Source organism: Canis aureus, chromosome 7 (assembly GCF_053574225.1).
Source record: "Canis aureus isolate CA01 chromosome 7, VMU_Caureus_v.1.0, whole genome shotgun sequence".
In the NCBI taxonomy this organism is placed as follows: Eukaryota; Metazoa; Chordata; class Mammalia; order Carnivora; family Canidae; genus Canis; species Canis aureus.
This window is the reverse complement of record NC_135617.1, coordinates 57,726,808-57,745,331: the sequence shown is the minus strand read 5'-3', so window position 1 is coordinate 57,745,331 and position 18,524 is coordinate 57,726,808. Positions and strand designations below refer to the sequence as shown.

General features: G+C 41.1%; 1 protein-coding gene across 6 annotated transcripts in view; it reads right to left on the bottom strand.

Annotated features, from left to right (window-relative positions):
- Window positions 1-685: 685 nt before the first annotated feature.
- PLA2G7 (phospholipase A2 group VII) overlaps window positions 686-18,524 on the bottom strand; it is a 42,241-nt gene continuing 24,402 nt past the window's right edge. For all 6 annotated transcript variants that reach the window (XM_077903759.1, XM_077903762.1, XM_077903760.1 and 3 more), the window contains exons 3-12: window positions 15,016-15,137; window positions 14,421-14,565; window positions 12,853-12,946; window positions 10,540-10,608; window positions 9,878-10,004; window positions 8,941-9,054; window positions 7,465-7,556; window positions 5,473-5,643; window positions 2,854-3,002; window positions 686-2,082 (exon numbers count right to left, since the gene is read on the bottom strand). In XM_077903759.1, coding sequence (XP_077759885.1) covers window positions 1,940-2,082; window positions 2,854-3,002; window positions 5,473-5,643; window positions 7,465-7,556; window positions 8,941-9,054; window positions 9,878-10,004; window positions 10,540-10,608; window positions 12,853-12,946; window positions 14,421-14,565; window positions 15,016-15,137 — 1,226 coding nt within the window. In that variant the 3' untranslated portion in view covers window positions 686-1,939. The remainder of the gene's footprint in view (window positions 2,083-2,853; window positions 3,003-5,472; window positions 5,644-7,464; window positions 7,557-8,940; window positions 9,055-9,877; window positions 10,005-10,539; window positions 10,609-12,852; window positions 12,947-14,420; window positions 14,566-15,015; window positions 15,138-18,524) is intronic.

The window sequence follows — 18,524 nt, the reverse complement described above, 5'->3', positions numbered from 1 at the left end:
GAAACATAACTCCTTAAAAACTTAAACAATCAGAATACTATAGGATAGAAGCCACATTTTTCAAAATGAGCCATTTTGCACCATAAAACATTGATAGCCTGATGTGCCAAATCAAAATACACAGTTACTTATTAACTGAGCAAAGAGGTTAGGGATATATTTAACCAGGCTTACTTACAATGTCCTGATTACCCCTGTTCACACAGGCTTAGAACAATTATGAAGAATTCATAGGACCCAGTATATTAAGCCAAAATATACTTAACTGATGAGTGGCATACATTTTTATATTCCTCGGGAAACAAGAACCCTTTTCTGTGACTCCCAGACATTTAAGTGCATAAAGTTTTAAGCTTTTCACCTCCAACTACAGACATCCCTCAGAGATATGTGGGTTCAGTTTCTGACCACTACAAATACCACAAATGAAGTGAGTCAAATGGATTTTTTTGGTTTCCCAGTGCATATAAAAGTTATGTTTACCCCATAGTGTAGCATATTAAATGTGCAATAGCATTTTCTAAACAAAGCAATATACATACCTTAATAAAAACTCTTGCTTAAAAATGCTAACCATCATCTGAGCTTTCAATGAGTTGTGATCTTTTTTGCTGGCAGAGGGTCCTGCTTCCATGTTGATGGTCACTGACTGATCAGGGTGGCAGCTGCTGAGGGTTGGGGTGGCTGTGGTAATTTTTAAAAATAAGGCAACAATGAAGCTTGCCACATAGATGGACTCTTCCTTTTGTGAACGATGTCTCTTGCAAGACGTTTGACAGTGTTTTACTCACAGAAACTTTCCAATTGGAAAGTCTTTCCAATTGGAGTGGGTCCTCTCACACTCTGCTGCTGCTTTATCAACTAAATGTGTTCCAAATCCTTTGTGGTCATTTCAACAATCTTCACAGCATCTTCCACCAGGAGTAGATCCCAGCTCAAGAAACCACGTTCTTTGTTCATCCATAAAAAGTGACTCCTCAGCCATTCATGTTTGATCATGAGACTGCAGCAATGAGGTCCCATCTTCAGGATCCCATTTCAAATTCTAATTCTCTTGCAATTTCTACCCCACCTGCTGTTACTTCCTCCACTGACGTCTTGAACCTCCCAATTGTAAGAAACTCAATAAACTGCAATGCTCAGTAAAGCAACATATGCCTCTATTGTGCTAATCCACTCCCAATACTCATACAGAATTAAAGAACATGAAATTGGAAAGATAAACCAGTTAAAAGTCTGAATGTTTCCTTGGTTATTTCTCACAGCCTTTGGGTGAATAATGTGTTATAACTGGAATCCCTGGCCTGTCCTACGCACCTTTCTTGACTCATGAATCCATGAGATAAACCATCAAGTAAATGCAAACAAATTATAAACTCTCTTTAATCCATTCTAATCTGCTGCCTTTGCCTTGGCTTTAATATTTTTACCCTTGGTCACTCCCCATTCAGTTACCATAGTGAAATTGTTCAGTATCCCTAATCCTTGGTAAAACAATGCTTTTATCATTTGCTTGATCTAATTTTTCTTATCATGACCAAAAGTCAAAGGGAAGTGCTTCCAAATTCTACCTAGCATAACATGTTGCTAAAACTCAATTATAATAGAAAAAAGAGGCAAGAACATCTCTATTTTTAGGGATTGTTATGTCATTGCAACACGTTTTCATTAGCCTTGTGCCTGTTATACTTGTCCATTAAAGAATGTAAAAGTAGTTATTAATTTTGACACAGCATCATTTTAGTAAAATTAAAATTTAGGCTGGCATGATTTCGATAGACACCAATTTTTCTTTAAAGAAAAAAGCCTCCTAGTCCAAGCTTCAATCACTTTTATGGGATAGCCTACATTTTCCAATATGAGTTATTTGAGAAAATATATTAAAAGTCATACACACATTTTTTGACAGTTTTTAAACAAGATCTTTAAAAAAGTGCTTTTAATCTAAATTCGATTTCTCTGCTTCTGGAGAGTTCTGTAGAGTGTCATGTTCGTTGGTGATGTTAATGTTGGTCCCTGGCATAAGATTTTCGTCTTTTCCTTCAATCAAAGAATCCCACTGATCAAAATCTTTCCGCAGTCCTGAAAAATAGAAATGTCCATAAGCTTAGTAAAACTTTTTGAGAGCATTTTCATGCTTTCAGTTCAGTACCGCCAGGTGGCAGCACAGCCCCACAAATTACGGATGACGGGGCGGGGGGGGGGGGGGGGGGGGGGGGGGCGGGTGGAGGCAGGTTGGCTCCCTGGGAGCTGCTCCTGGCTGCTGCATCTCAATGAGAGATGGGCACTTGATGGGATGAGCACTGGCTGTTACACTATATGTTGGCAAATTGAATTTAAATAAATTTGAGAGAGAGAGAGAGGGGATCCCTGGGTGGCGCAGCGGTTTGGCGCCTGCCTTTGGCTCAGGGCGCGATCCTGGAGACACAGGATCGAATCCCACATCGGGCTCCCGGTGCATGGAGCCTGCTTCTCCCTCTGCCTGTGTCTCTGCCTCTCTCTCTCTCTCTGTGACTATCATAAATAAATAAAAATTAAAAAAAAATGTAAAAAAAAATAAAGAGAGAGAGAGAGAGAGAGAGAGATGGGATTAGGCGCTGCCGGGACCTCTCAGCACAGGAGTCTGCAAGTCTGCACAGAAAGACTATTACTTTTAACAGGTAGACTGGCTGTCTCCGATATACATAGCATACAAAGCAGCAAAAGTACATCTCTCAAGTTTTTGTTTTCAAATTGATTTGCGGCTACGTTACATTGTAAACCAACCGCAGATAGTTAAAATAGGACTGTATTAAGACAGTTCTATCCTAAGCATCACCTGGTTTATGTCATGAAATACTCTTAGTTTCTTACCTAAATGCTTTTGTAAAAATGCCAATGAAGCTTTGTTGCAAAGATCAATTGCTACATTTGAATCTATATCTCCTTTTAATGTGAATATGTATCCAACTATTTTGCCAGTTGTAAAAGTGAAATCAGCAAAGTTCTGATGGACTGAACCCCTGAAAGAGAAATGAGACATTTAATAAATCACATTGTTTGACAAAATTAATTACGTTTGTAGTTAGGGTGCAGTTAGGATACTGGCCTGGCTGGCTTCTACTGAAAACTAAGAAAATAAAACTTGTACATTTGATCTCTTTAGATGTATTTGTGGATCACAGGTTGTGCATACAGGGGTCTTAGAGTATTTATTCACTTTCTCCCTTACATAAAGATTCTACTCTTCCTTGGTATCTTGGCTTTAGAAGAAATGATTCCAGCTTTTTTGTTGTTGTTGTTGAGTTCATACAATGTGCTACATATTGCAGGGACTGTGTACTCAGAGCCAGAAGCCTATTATATTTGCTTACCAACAGGACTAACTTCATACCTATTTGATGCTGGTCAAAACTCACTGTCCGTAAGCCTTGGATTAAGTTGATTTAAGGAAAAAGCCCCTTTCCATGTACCATCAAAACTCTAAGTACCTTGTAGGTATCATTTATGCTGCTCTTTAAAGTCACCAATGGGGACACTTGGGTGGCTCAGTGGCTGAGCGTCTGCCTTCAGCTCAGGTTGTGATCCCAGGGTCCTGGAATCAAGTCCCTTATCAGGCTCCTTACTGCTTCTCCCTCTGCCTGTGTCTCTGCCTCTCTCTCTGTGTCTCTCATGAATAAATAAAGTCTTTTAAAAAATAAAAAAAAAATTAATCCACCAACAGCCTAACATCAAGTATAGTAGCTTTTTTTTTTTTTTTAGTGCTTATTTTCTACTGCCTCTAAGACATTTGGTACTTTCTTGGAATTTTATTCCCCTTTGTTTCTTTGATCTTCTCTTCCCTTGTGTATGTGTACCTTCCCTTTTCCCCCTAACTACTCTGTTCTCCACTGGCTCTTCATATACATATAGATATTCCTCAAGGTTCTGTCTTCAGACCAGTTCTCATCCCACTTGATAGTCTTCTCTACTCTAAGGATTCCATGTATAAGACACAAATTCTATACTCTCCCAGTGTGTGGCCAGACATCTCTACCCAGATTTCTCTGGCTCAAGCTAGGAGATTCCAAGGTTAAAATACATCTTTCCAGCCCTGCCTAGTATACCTCTTCCTCTTCACTTCGCTGCTGCTTATAAGCTGCCCACCACTCTTTAAGTTATCTCTACTCAAACCAGAGCCACCTGCCTCGCCTCCTGCTCCATCTTGCCTGCTTCCAATCACAACATGAGTGTCAGAGGCACAAAGAAGGTGGAAACAGAGTTGTAACCAGACACCCAGACACTACCAGCAGTGGAGGAATGGCCTCAGGAGGAGATGGTGGAGAGAAAAAGGGGGAGCAGTCTAAATGGGAGGAGCAGGAAAGAGTAGGGTTGTGGGATCCTGGAGAGGAAGAAATAGGGAAAGTCCACAAAGTTGAATGGATGCAGGGAGCAAGGTCCAGGCAGCAGACAGGCTGCTTGACCTTTTATGTCCTTGGTAGGGCCAGTTTCAGTACACTGGTGGGGGTCTGGGAAGCTAGCCCACAGGAGTCAAAGTGTAAAGGGAAGGAAGGATGAACTGTGGAATATGAGCTGTTCTTTCCAGGTTCCTCACAGAGAAAGGAAAAAAAAAAAAGGTAAAGTAAGAGCCTAGTAAGGAAGCGGGGTTGAGGGAGGCTATGTGTTCTGCATTGTTTCTGTTTTAGGGTTAAATAGACTTGCATGTATGAGTATTGAAGTCCTTAACTCGAAACTAAACTGAGGTCCTTAACTAAACTACCCAGACCCTCCTCACTATCTTTCTTGATCTTTCAAGACTGATTCTACTCCCGTGTCTTCCAAGCAGCCTCTCCTGAACTCCTCAGGTAGAAAACACTCTAGTCTCTGGCCCTGTAGTGTTGACTGCCTTCACAATTCATATTTCCTTCTTTACCACCTCTTCTTTACTTCTTTGAAATAAATCAGGTTTCTAACAGAAGAGGGATGAGCCCTGCCTTGTAACACCACATTGTTGAGTTCAAAGCTTCTACTGGGGTTTCTTTTTCACATCCATGATATCAGCGTATCGCTAATGCTCAAGGGTACCCCATGATAGCTTTGGGGAATTTATAAATCCATATTCTTTTAAAAAGGTACACACTGCAGATCTCAACAGATGCTCCGACTTTTTTCCAGAGTTCCTACTCTAGCCTGATGATGGAATACTTCTCCTTACCCCAGCCCCCAAATGCATAAGCCTGCTCTTGTGTTTACATAAAAATAGCATGCATCCTAATGCAAATTTTAATTATCAGTATATGAAGGACATATGTTAACACTACTCAAAACAACAGTATTTTTAAAAAGAACAAGTATAAATGCATTTAGGCCCTGAAATTATCCAATATTCTCCCTTGTTCAAAGTCTAGACAATGAATTTAACAATGCTATCATGCCTACCAAATGGTATTTTTTGACGTTTATCCAAGTTTCAAGTTTCTGCTTCAGATGATGAAATAAATCACTAATACTTACCTGATTGTAATCATTTTTCTTTCTTTGTCAGGTGAGTAGCATTTTTTCATTTTTTTGATATTCTCAGGAAATTGGAACCGTTCCGAGTTAATAAAAAAGAGGGGCTGAGGGATTCTGGAATATATTGCATCATCCAGTGGAAGCATCCATGCATCCAAGGCAATCCCGCACCTAGTTTGGTGACAATGACAAAAGAAGGCTGGTTACATGCTGGCTGATGTACAGAATTTCTAATGATGTTAGGATTGATGAGCATACACTATCCTAGTTTATTACAGGTATTTCACTGGTATTATACTTCAGTGTGAGAAGAGGATATGATTAGCTTTATAAGGTAGCAGACTTAGAATTATATAATTATTTTCTATAAGAGACACTTAGGAATTGTGACCTTTAAAAAGATACAGTATCTTTGAAATGTTTTATTCATTTTTGTTACATTGCTTTCAAAATAGATTCTTTTTTTTGCTAAAGATTTTATTTATTCAGGAGAGACACAGAGAGATGCAGAGGCATAGGCCCAGGGAGAAGCAGGCTTCCTGTGGGGAGCCCAATGCGGGACTCGATCCTAGGACCCCAGGATCATGACCTGAGCCAAAGGCAGATGCTCAACCACTGAGCCACCCAGGCACCCCAAAATAGATTCTTAAACAAGTAATAATTTCTCCAACACTGTGGAGTGTCTGAAAAGATACAATATATGTACTATTGCTCCTATGTATCCAGACTTTCAGGACACTCTACAGTGGATTTATGATGCCTTTTTCAGAGTAACTGTTGGACCTGTTACTTAATATTTAGAGGTACTTTACCTGGAAAAGTGTCTGGAGGTTGAAGAGAAACATATGGGGTATATTCATTTGGAAATGTAACTTGCTTTTTAAAGGTAAGTTTATCCTGTTCCTGGACCTTTTGGACACTCCATTTTATATGATAAATAGGCAAAAGAAAAGAATTCCCTTGTGGAAACTGATTTTAAAAATCTATAAGCTGAAGTTTTACAAAGGGTCCTATTTTCTATATGGTTGGCTCTTCGTGACCTCATCAAGTCTGTGACTGCCGTGGTTCAAGAAAGAAAATATTTTTTCAAATTACAAGACTGGGTTCTGGTCCTGACTCTCACTCAACTGTAATTTAAGACCTCCATCCATCTTTGTATATTATTATTAAGATTTTATTTATTTATTTGAGAGAGAGAGAGAGAGAGAGCCAGTGGAGGGAGAAGCAGGGCAGGGGGAAGAATCTCAAGCAGCCTCCATGCTGAGTGTGGAGCCCAACCTGAGAGTTGATCTCATGACTCTGGGATCATGACCTGAGCTGAAACCAAGAGTCAGACACTTAACTGACTGAGCCACCCAGGCGCCCCAAGATCTCTATCCATCTTAAAGATGGAAAAAAATAATTTAAAAATGCCTTGCATATTGGGGAAATCTAGAAATACTCTAAGATATACTATTGATATCACAACCATCATGTCATAGATAAAGTATATATGTAAAGATAAATTTCCAAGTGAAACTATTAAGCCCTTAAGCAGATAAGAATGCTGAGGGTGGGCAGCCTGGGTGGCTCAGAGGTTTAGTGCCGCCTTCAGCCTGGGGTGTGATCCTGGAGATCCAGGATTGAGTCCCACATCGGGCTCCCCGCATGGAGCCTGCTTCTCCCTCTGCCTGTGTCTCTGCCTCTCTCTCTCTCTCTCTCCCTCTCTATCTCTCTGTGTGTCTCTCATGAATAAATAAATCTTTAAAAAAAAAAAAAGAATATTGAGGGAAAATAAATAGGAATGGGGGGAATTTTTAACAGCAAGAGAAGTAGATGGCTTCTGTCTGGGAAAATTCATATAGAGTACTTTAAGGAGGCAGAAGAACAGACTTCTAAACCCTGAAGGATCCCTTCCTCATTAGGAATTTGATAAGTATTCTATCTCATATGGATTATCAGTTGCCCTCTTCCAATAACTCACTGTTTTCTCTCTTTGCCTCCTTCTCTTACCTAAATCTCTGGTCTTCACTAAGAGCCTGAAGAACTGTGGCTCCACCAAAAGAATGTCCAATTACTGCTATTTTATCCCTGTCAATAGAGTCCTATAGGAAAAAGCACGATATATATTCATCACTATCTCATAGGTTGTTAGAACAGAATGGTTTTTTAAAATTATAAAATTATTATTCATTTCACGGGCATGTCCGGGAAGTACCTTGATTTCTTGTAAACAAAATACATACACACATACACTCACATGAACTCACACACACATACATATGCACACATATAATTACACACATACACACCACATATGTGTATATATATATATATATATATGCACACAAATACACATGTTGAGCATTTGTAGTTAAGAAGTGAACTTAATGATCTTTGTAGACACTCACACTTGAAACACCAACATCATTGCGGACCTCAGCCTCTCCTCACTCCATGTTTAATTAGTGTGTTCATTCCGTGAGTATCTATTGAGCACCTGCTCTGTGCCAGGCACCGTTGTTCATTTTCAATAAGCTCCCAGCCCACCAGTGATGAAAGAGATACAGATGCATGATGCAAATACAACAGGATGGTGCCAAGGAGCACATGTGATAGACAGCTCACCAGTCCAGGGGTGGCAGTGGGGTCCGAGAAAGCTTCTTGGAAGAGGTGAAGCCTGATTCGAGTTGAAGATTAAGCAAGACTCAGGGAGAAGAATGTGTCAGGCCAAGGGGACAAGGTGTACGAAAGCATGGAGACCGGAGAGGGAGTGGCTGGCCAAGGGACAACAAACTTTTCACTGTGTTAGGAGAACAGACCATCATCTTCTGCCCAAACTAAAATATGTCTTGTCCCATCTGTCCTCTGTACTCCATCCTCCACACACAACTTTGGGTCTTTGTTCATGCTGTCTGCTTTGCTAGTCTTCCACCCCATCTGAATATTCTGTTTAAAACCTCTGACCACCATTTCAGAATCAAGCTCAAAAATATGCAAGGGCCGTCCAAGAAATTACAATACTTCCACTGGAGGTATTGTGTTGAACCAGAGAAATTGCTATTTGTGTAGCTCAAAGCTGGCTGTTGGCAATTCCATATCTGGTGCAATCTAATGCACTCCTCATTGCTGGAACACTTCACACAGACTTTTTTTTTTTTTTTTTTAATTTGCAGCCCTTTGTCATGTCGTACCTCACATTACAGCAGAAAAGCAGATGATATGGAGATGATAAAGAACTGCAGGACAAGGGAAATGGCTTTTTCTTTTCTTTTCTTTTCTTTTTTTTAAAGATTTTATTTATTTGAGAAAGCACGAGTAGCAGGTAGAGAGAGAAGTAGGCTCCCTGCTGAGCAAAGAGCCCAATGTGGGGCTCGATCCTAAGACCCTAGGATCATGACCTGAGCCAAAGGCAGACACTCAACCACTCAGCCACTCAAATGACTGAGCCACCCAGGTGCCCGGGAAATGGCTTTTTCTTAAGCTCACCTTCATTTGTTCCACATCAAACTCTAAGTCTAGTACATTCTTAATTGGCCTTCCACGATCAATGTCCAGAATCAAGTTGAGAGCTTGGGAGCACTCCTTTGCCCTTTTCTGTACCTAAAATGATGATCAGAAAAAAGAAATGGCAACATAAAAAGCAGTGACACTTATTTTGGAGTTTGTGTAGGAGTTGCATGTGGGAAAAATGGTTGAGTGCTTCTAAACTGGAAATGTCTAAGTGATTAGTGACTGGAAACAACTCAATGTAACGACACAGGCTCCAGCTTTGCAGGTAGTTATAGCTTAGTTCAAATCCTAAGCTCATTGCTTATCTGCTGTGTGACCTCAGATGATGTACTTAACCTCTCTGAGCTTCCATTTATTGTGTAACAAAGCCTACCTCAGTGAAATGTGGGTGGGATTAAATGCAAGGACATATAAAATACCCACTGTAAAACATGGCACAGAGGTGAAAGCCAGTGTGCTTTATCTCAATCTTCCAGACACCCCTGTGAGAAATATACTTTTATTATTCATTATTTTGTAACAGATAAAACATAGAGGCACAACAGAGTAATTTGTCCAAGATCACCCCACCATGAAATGATGACACCAGGATTCAAACATAGGAAAGGAGGGTATTTGTGAATTTCCTTTCTAGCACTTCTGAGATTCTAAAGTGGGAGGTTCTAATGCAAAAGATTTCTGAAGATGTACTGTCTTCTCCCAGGATTTTTATGTTTGTCCTTGTTTTTACTATGGTCCAGACTTTTCATTAAGGGAAGTGTGTCACTCCAAGGGTCTTCTGACAGGTCTTTGGGCTATGGGAAGTAGAAGAGCTAGGAGGACACCTTACAGCATGTAAATTAAATTGGCAAGTGTCATCATTTTGCACATGCTTTTTAGTCACCCCATCTCCTCTCCTCCTGCTGCAACATACCTGCTCATTTCGAACATGTATCTCCTCATCCCCTGGTTTTAGTTCTTGAAGATAAGACCAAGATTTGTTCCCTATTTCTGCAGCAGACTGGTCCTTGAAATAGTAAGTCGCAGAGGCGGATCCATCTCTACAATACAGAGTCAATGACTTCCACTCACTCTTCCTCTTCTTCATCTCCTCCCCTCATCCCCACCCCCAAGTTCACACTGGTCTGACTTCCCTGTCTTCTTCCATTCTACATTTGTTTTAAAATCAAAGAGGCCCCCAAGGGAGTTCTAAGAAGAAGTCATTGCTGTGGGTCAAGTCCACCCACTCTATCTTCACAATTCTAGGAGGCCCCATTGGAAACTCATGCCTGGAACCACATCCCAGCGGTGCCACTTCCTCACCGTGGGGTTTGGGGCAAATTACTTGCCCTTTTCCAGCTCTATTTCTCTTCTCCTTAAGACAGTGATAATAGTAACCATTTCAAAGTGTTCTTCCGAAGATTAAATGATGATGTATGAACATGGCACACAATAAACACCAGAAACGTTAGCTGGTTTTTAACTCTTGGCCATTTAACTCAGTCTCCTTTATTCCCCCTCATCATTTAACCACGGATGACAATTTCATCGATGTTTTTTATAAATCTTTTGAAAGTTAGAGCCCAGATGACATACCTGTGTTCTATAGCAGCAACGATGAACCCATGTGATGCTAGATCAATGCCAATAGCAGAATAAATTGTCCTTCAAAACAAAACAGGAAAGCATTGAGTACCATGCTTAGGGAGCGGGGGTGTTCACTAATGAACCTGGAAAGAGGAAGGCCATTATACCCCTGTTGTAGTGCCTGGGGGAAAACTGGATAGCTGTGTTTCTTGAAGGGGCAGCTCTGCCTCTCAGGGGAATATGTGACAATGTCTAGAGATATCTTCATTATCATGACTGGGCAGAGGGTGCTACTGGCATCTAATTGGTAGACAGAGGGATGCTGCTAAACATCCTACAGCACACAGGACCACCATCCATGATAAGGAATGATTTCCTGTAAAATGTCGGTGGTCCCAAGGTTGAGACACCCTGATGCAGTGATTCTAAATATCACCTTTGAGAGTTCTGAGCTTTAATCTTGGCCCTACTACATATCAGCTATATGACTTTAGATTATTACATTGCTGAATCTTTGTCTGCACCTCTAAAGTGAGACTAATGATGCCTTTGCTTTAGAACAGTTGTAAGGTTTGAATAAGACAGCATATGTAGGAAGGCAGTGCAGTGTGGTGCTTAGGAGAATGGGACCTGCAGTCTGACCACTACATTTGAATCCACCACTGATTAGTTGTCTGCCTTGGAGAAGTCACTGATCTTTCCTATGTAACAGTACGGTACCTGGTGGGACTACTGGAAGGAGCAAGTAAGTTCATAATTTTCAGTGCTTATAACTATGTCTAAAAACAGAGCAAAGACTGAACACATGCCAACTGTTACTTAAATGATTGGACACATGAATCATGTGCTAAGCAACTACATTCATACCCCCTTTCCATTCATTCTGCACAATGTATTCAATCATATCATGTATTCAATAGAATAGAAATTTCAATAGAAAATGGCAATAGAGAACCAAAGGGTAGTAGGAACTCTGCCTTCTACTGTTGAACATGCACAACCTACTCAGACAAGGATCAGCACATCTCTGTAGAAGGACAGAATGTAAATACTTCCAGCTTAGCAGGCAATACAGCAGCTGTCACAGCTGCGCAACTCTGCTGTCCTAGCACAAAAGTACCCATAGACAATGGGAAAGGTGGAGTGAATGTGGCTGTGTTTCAGTAAAGCTTTACTTATAGAAACAGGCAGCTGGCAGGATTTGGTCCTCAGATTCTAACTTGCCAACCACTGGTCAAGTAGAAATCAAATACCTAGCTAAACCACAATTAAGGTACTGAAGATCTTATTGGTTGACTGATTGAGAGAGAAAGAGAGAGGGAAGGAGGGAGAGCATGAGCAGGGGGAGGGAGCAGAGGGTGAGGGAGAGAAAGAGAATTTTAAGCAGACTCCCCGCTGAGTGCAGAGCTTCCTACAGGACTCAATCTCACAACCCTGAGATCATGACCTGAGCCGAAATCAAGAGTTGGACACTTAACCCACTGAACTACCCAGGTACTGCCTGAAGATAATTTCTTATTGCAGATGTTACCCAATTTCTTGCCAACTAAAAGCCACCTATTTCCAAAAGTCTTTTAATCCTCTGAGGTAGGAAGGTAGAAAGAAGGGTAGGCAGCTGAGAGGATGGGAGAGGAGAGAGTGTGGAGGTCATGAAAATGTGTCACTCTGAGATCATGCCACAGAGAGCATAATTGACTAAATATCCCATCCAGCCCCTGCCCCTGTAGATCCACCACCACCAGCTAAGCATCCCGTGGACTACACCCAGTAACTGGGCCACAGCATAGGTACTAATGTAGGCCTATTCTAGTGAGATGTAGGACTCCTTTGATAAGAAACTTCTGGTCAAACACCACCTCTTTTGGCCTGGTCGCATCTCTCCCTGAGGTGTCCTTTAATCTGAGACTCTTCGTACCCAATCTCTCCAGTTCCCGTCTCGTTCCCACATGTCTAGCCTGTTTCACTCAAAAATGTCTTTTATGACTAATCCAGTCTTGGTGTCAATTTCTCAGAAGACCTAAACTAACCCAGGGGATGGTTTTGAGAATGTATTATAATATAGAAGGGTGACAGTTAAAAATGCAAACCCTTCTCTTCTTATCGTGAGGCTAGTCCCTATGAACTGGAAGAAAGGCATAGACTACTTGACCAGATAGGGCTCGACCGATCAATAGATCACAGCCAACACTCGAGGAACCGCAATTCCTCCAACACAGTGGCCATACTGATAGTCCAAAATCTGCTCTTCTTTTTTAGGGGGGTATATAGGCATTTGGTCATTGGTCCTTAGGAGTTAAAAGTGTTTAGCCTCTTAAACATTACCGGAATGCTCCAAGACCATGAGAAAAAACAATCAGTGGATATTTTTCACCAGTCCTCAGAGGGGAATTCCAGTTCGCAGGAGTTGTCACTGAACCTAGACAATGAGAGACGATAATTAGTGTTTTCTATGTCTCCAATGTTGCTGGTTAATTTAACTTACATCTTCTTAGTGTAAATCCTGACCATGGAATTGATATCTATGTTTTTATGCGCTAATAGGAAATTCATTAAAAAGTCTGCTACTGGCTACCTACAAACCAAGGACCTGAAGCATGCAGTTTCCCCCAAGACCATAAAATCATTAATTATCAGTTCTCACTGCCAGCTCTGAGATTAAGGTGAAACACTTTCCTACTTACAGGTGTATTCAGGAAGGCTATTCCTTAGTACCAATCCCAGGTGTTGGCAAAACTTCCAAGGGAATATTCTGAAACTGAATTAAACCTCAGGAACATCACACTGAGAACCAGGATCTTCAAATCAGGGACTCCTTTCATTCTCATTTAGTTATGATCAAGAGAAACAGACCATTGATTCATCAACACTCAGATGGTGTTTTGGATGCTGCTCTGCCACTTACTACTGACCCTGAACAAGTTACAAGAACTCTCTGAGTTTCAGTTTCCTCTCTTTATAAAACAAAGCAGATGATATTTTAGAGGGCTGTTGTGAGAATGTTATCTAAGTAGGGAGTATATGCATAACACTCATCTCGTGACATGGTAAGGGTCCCAGAACACGGAAGATATTGTCTTCTCTTCCTTCACCTCTCCATTGCTAATGTCATTACTATTCTCAGTTACTTGGGTTCCTTTTTCTTATTTATAAAACAGAGATGCAGTCATGAAGATTGGATGTGATGACTGCCATGGAAGTGATTTATAATTTAATCAGCACCATAAAGAAGTGTAGTTATATTTCCATCATTTCTGTTATAGAGTGGTTTTTAAAGAAAACTACAGGGAGACCTTTAAAATGAATGCCCAAAGTTGTAGGCAGGTTTGAGAAGGAAATTTGAAGACCGAGTTAACACTGGCCCAACAGAGGTGTCTGATCAAACAGAGAAGGAAGGAACTGTCTATGTTAGTGTGATGTAGACAAATTAAGTGATGAATGCATAGCAGATTGTCTTGGTGAGAGAAGCTAGTTCCTTGGGGGTGGACAATGGAAATGAGAGTAAGTCTCCCCGTTTATTATGGGTGAGAAATTAGCTTTCACTTTCCTACAGAGCACACAGAGCAGTGAGCACCTCAGCCAGCCTGCTACTTACTCACCAGATTACTGCTCCCCCACAGTATGTAAAGCAGAAAAATTAAGGACCAGTCATAGACAGATTAATTGTAAATTCCGACACTTTCACTCTCTCCATCTACCCCAATGTATGCAGAACAAACAAAATGAGAACCCTTGATTCTCTGATAGTTACCTGGGCTTTTAAGAAATAATTTGTCATTTTAAGAAAAGTTTGGTCTCAAGAAATCTACTTTGATCTTTGCCTGAAACTTTTGCTGTTTTCAAGGTTTTCTTATATTCTAGCACCTAAGAGGCAGGATCAATGGAAATCTTACCAAAAAAGAAGCTCAATATTTTGCCCATAAGCCAGGGTGTTCCAAGATATTTACTAAGACCAAAAAAATATTCTTTGTTTGGGATCCAAAGCGTGTCAGAGTGGTCATCCTCTTGCGATGGATAATACAAACGCAAAAAGGTGCCCTGTAGAGGAAAGAAATTAATGTACTCTTAATAACGTTGCTTCTCCACTATGTTCCAATAGCCACTTTGCATATTTGATTAGTTGAGACCCAAATACCTCTGTTGTTCACAGAGAGGTCCAGAGAAAACTTTTTAAGCTGCTGCGGTGACTGAATACAGAAGAAAGAGAAGCAAAATAAAGCAATATACTTTCTGAGTGGAAAGAAAGGATGAGCAAGCTGGTTTCAACCATTAAGGAAGGGGAAAATAGAGTTTATAGATAAATTAATCAGATGACAACAACACATTGAAGAATGATTTAACTAGCAAAATGCTTCCCATGGAACAAGGCAAATGGCAAAATGAGTCATTGTCGGGGGAGAGCAAGAGCAAGTTTCAAAACCTACCAGTGGGCAACAGTAAGAGTCACTATTAGAATATAAAGATAAGTGGTATTAATCAAAGCCTTACCTTATTAGTATAATCAAACATCAAATCTGTACAACCGACAGAATAAGATCCATTTCCTTTGGGAATTCTACTTTGCCTAATACTTGCAGCAGCCATCAGAGCTTGTATTTTATTGGCCCATGCTGAAAAAAAAGGTAAATATTGTCTCACTGTCATTCATTACACCTCAGACTTTATTCTGCAAAAGGAAATTCCAAGGGAATCAAGTTATACCCCTTAGTTTCTGGCCTCCTTCATTTCTTTAACTAGTCAAACACACACATGATTACAGAGTGTCTGATGTAGTCAAACTATTATGTGGGAATAAACACAGAGGTGGACACAGCCCTTCTCCTGAGATACGACTATCACCTCCTAATACCTGCAGCCTTGCCTTTAGCTTCTACTCTGATCCAGATCATGTTGAAGACTACTTGCCCGGGGATCCCTGGGTGGCTCAGTGGTTTAGCGCCTGCCTTCGGCCCAGGGCATGATCCTGGAGTCCCGGGATCAAGCCCCACGTCGGGCTCCCTGCATGGAGCCTGCTTCTCCCTCTGCCTGTGTGTCTCCCATGAATAAATAAATAAAATCTTAAAAAAAAAAAAAAAAGACTACTTGCCCAATCTGTTGTTCTCAAACACAGACCTTATCTCACATTTCAGATTTGGTCTTAAAACTTCCTGTTAGGTGCCTCCACCTGCTGTCCTTCCCACTAGGAACAACAGGCCAATGGTCCAAAATAAGACTGAATGGCCGTCTCCCAACTCTCCCTCCTTATCCTCCCACCACACAGCCCTGCAACTCCAGCATTCCCTATCTTGTGTATCCAGAAATCCAGAATCATCTTCCTACCTCCTTCTCATTAACCCCCTACATCCAACTAGGTCTCAATTTCTAACATTTGTCTTTAGCTTAGAATTCTCTCTTCAGGATAGCCCTGATCCCCTAGCTCAGCTATTATACATTCACAGTCTCTTGACCAGACAGGTGTCATCTCTCCTAGCTGCAATATTCATCTTCTGTCCTAGATTTATCAAGATCTATTTGATCTTGACCCCTTCAGATGCATTTTTCACACAACTCTTAGAGTGATTTGAATCACAAATTTTACCAGGTACTTCTTAAATTTTTTTCAGTGCTACCTATCACCAAGAGGGTATTTCCAAAGGGGGAATGAATATATTGGAATCTTTTTGGAAGGCAGTTTGTAGGTGGTATTAAATCTACACATGCCTTCCTGCACTACTTCCATTGCTACTTGAGGCACAAAGGTGACCTATCCTTCAGTGTTCCAGGGTTAAAATGTATAGACTCCATAAGTGCACAAGTTAAATACCAACTTCCTGGGCACTGCAAGAAAGACTCTTTGTGATCTGAAGGTCCATTGCCTTGTACTCTTCTATTTTTTTCCTTTAAGTCATCTGCTTCCCATGTGCTCCAGCACACCTGAGCTGCACACTGAGTTGTTTGACGCCTTTGCACCTTTATCAATTCTATTTCCTGTGTTTGAAATCCCAATGGCCAAATTCTATTCACCCTTTAACATCCTAATCAGATGCCGGGTCTTCTCTGAAGACTTCCCTCACTCCCCAGACTTAATCATTTCATCCTCAGTATTAAATCAACTCCCTGTATATATTTTTATTATTCTTATCATATATATTTAAATTATATATTTGCATACTCTGTCCCCCACACTAGGCTATTTCGTAAGAGCTATACACATGTCTTTGTATCCTCGGATCTTAATGTTGGCACATAGTTGGTGCTCCATAAACATTTGTGAAAGTGAGCTGAGCTAAGCTTTTTATCCCACTGGGGTCTCATTTGCATCAAACACTTTCTGGTATATATCCTTTTACCCACCCAGTCTTGAAATTGTTTCTCCCTTTTTGGTGCTAAAATTCTTCAACATACTTGCAGTTTTACCTGTTCTCCTCCTTTCTAAACCCCAATCAAGTCCATATTTACTTGTGAGATGGTGAGTCCAAATATCACTGTATTCCAGATTTTCACTTCTCTTGATTCAGCTCACCTACTTGTCCTACTTGTTTTCTTCTATTGGACTCCAAGAGTCGATTTCTCTGCTAGACAGACTCCTTCAAGCTTTCTATCACATTCTGCCTCTGCCACTAAGACACTTGGAGCTATGTTAGGTATGGAACTTACATCAATATTATAGGGCATCATCCAGAAAGATTTTGAGTTACAAGAAGTTCACCTTTCACGTTGGTGACTAATGTGTTAAGCACCTGCCAGTGATGACCCTTTCAATACATAAGGCTTGCCACTCAAAGTTGGCCCATGGATCAGCATCACTGGCATCACCTGAGAGCTTGGACATGCAGGGTCTTTAGTCTTATCCCAATTCTACTGACTCAGAAAAGCTGTGTCTATTAAAGTTTAAAAAGCCCTGGGCTAAGGTACCAGACCACTTGGTTTGACGTACGGGCCAGCAATTCATAGTCCAAAGGTGGGAGGCAGTTCCAAGGAAGGCAGGATATAAATGGATCTGGGGTATTAGAGCCAGGTGATCCCACTTTGGAATCCAGCTGTGCCTCTGATGCTATGATGCTCTGGTCTAGGCAGTTTATTCTCCTCTCTTATCCTCATTTGGGAGGTGGGGCAAAAAGCACTTGACCAGCCTTCAAGACAGATGTCTAAGAATGAAGTGATAATGTAAGTCAAGTGCCTAGCACAGAACACAACACATAATCAGCAGACAACTGATATCATGTGTCCCTTACCTAGAGTTAGTTAACTCTGGCTACCCGAATTTAAGCTCTTAGAGTAGTTTTAGCAGATCTAAAATAGACTCAGATTCAAAATCCAAGGTGTTTCCTCAGACATTTAAAAACAAAAACAAGGGCAGCCCGGTTGGCTCAACGGTTTAGCGCCACCTTTAGCCCAGGGCCTGATCCAGGAGACCAGGGATCGAGTCCCATATCGGGCTCCCTGCATGGAGCCTGCTTCTCCTTCTGCCTGTGTTGCTGCCTCTCTCTCTCACTCTCTGTGGCTCTCATGAATAAGTAAATAAAGTCTTTTAAAAATAAAAACAAAAACAATGGGACGCCCGGGTGGCTCAGCGGTTGAACCCCTGCCTTCAGCCCAGGTGTGATCCTGGAGACCCAGGATTGAGTCCCACATCGGGCTCCCTGCATGGAGCCTGCTTCTCCCTCTGCCTGTGTCTCTGCCTCTTTCTCTCTGTGTCTCTCATGAATAAATAAAATCTTAAAAAAAATAAAAATAAAAACAAAAAAACCCCAACTTCACTGTAAAGCTAACACTTTCAGTCCTATTTAGAATTACAAAAGGCATTTCCTTCTCCATTTAAGAGATTGCCTACCAAGCCATGCTCCACGGTGTAATAGGGAGAGGTCAAGCCTAGAGGATGATGGGTTATGCCTCTGTGAGGACAGCCAATGCTCTGCTGCACTACCACCCACTTCTGCCATGATGTGACAATTCAAGGGTTGAGGGGGAGGACTCTGGCCCATAGAGTTTGATGAGGAGCCCCAAGGAGCTCACAA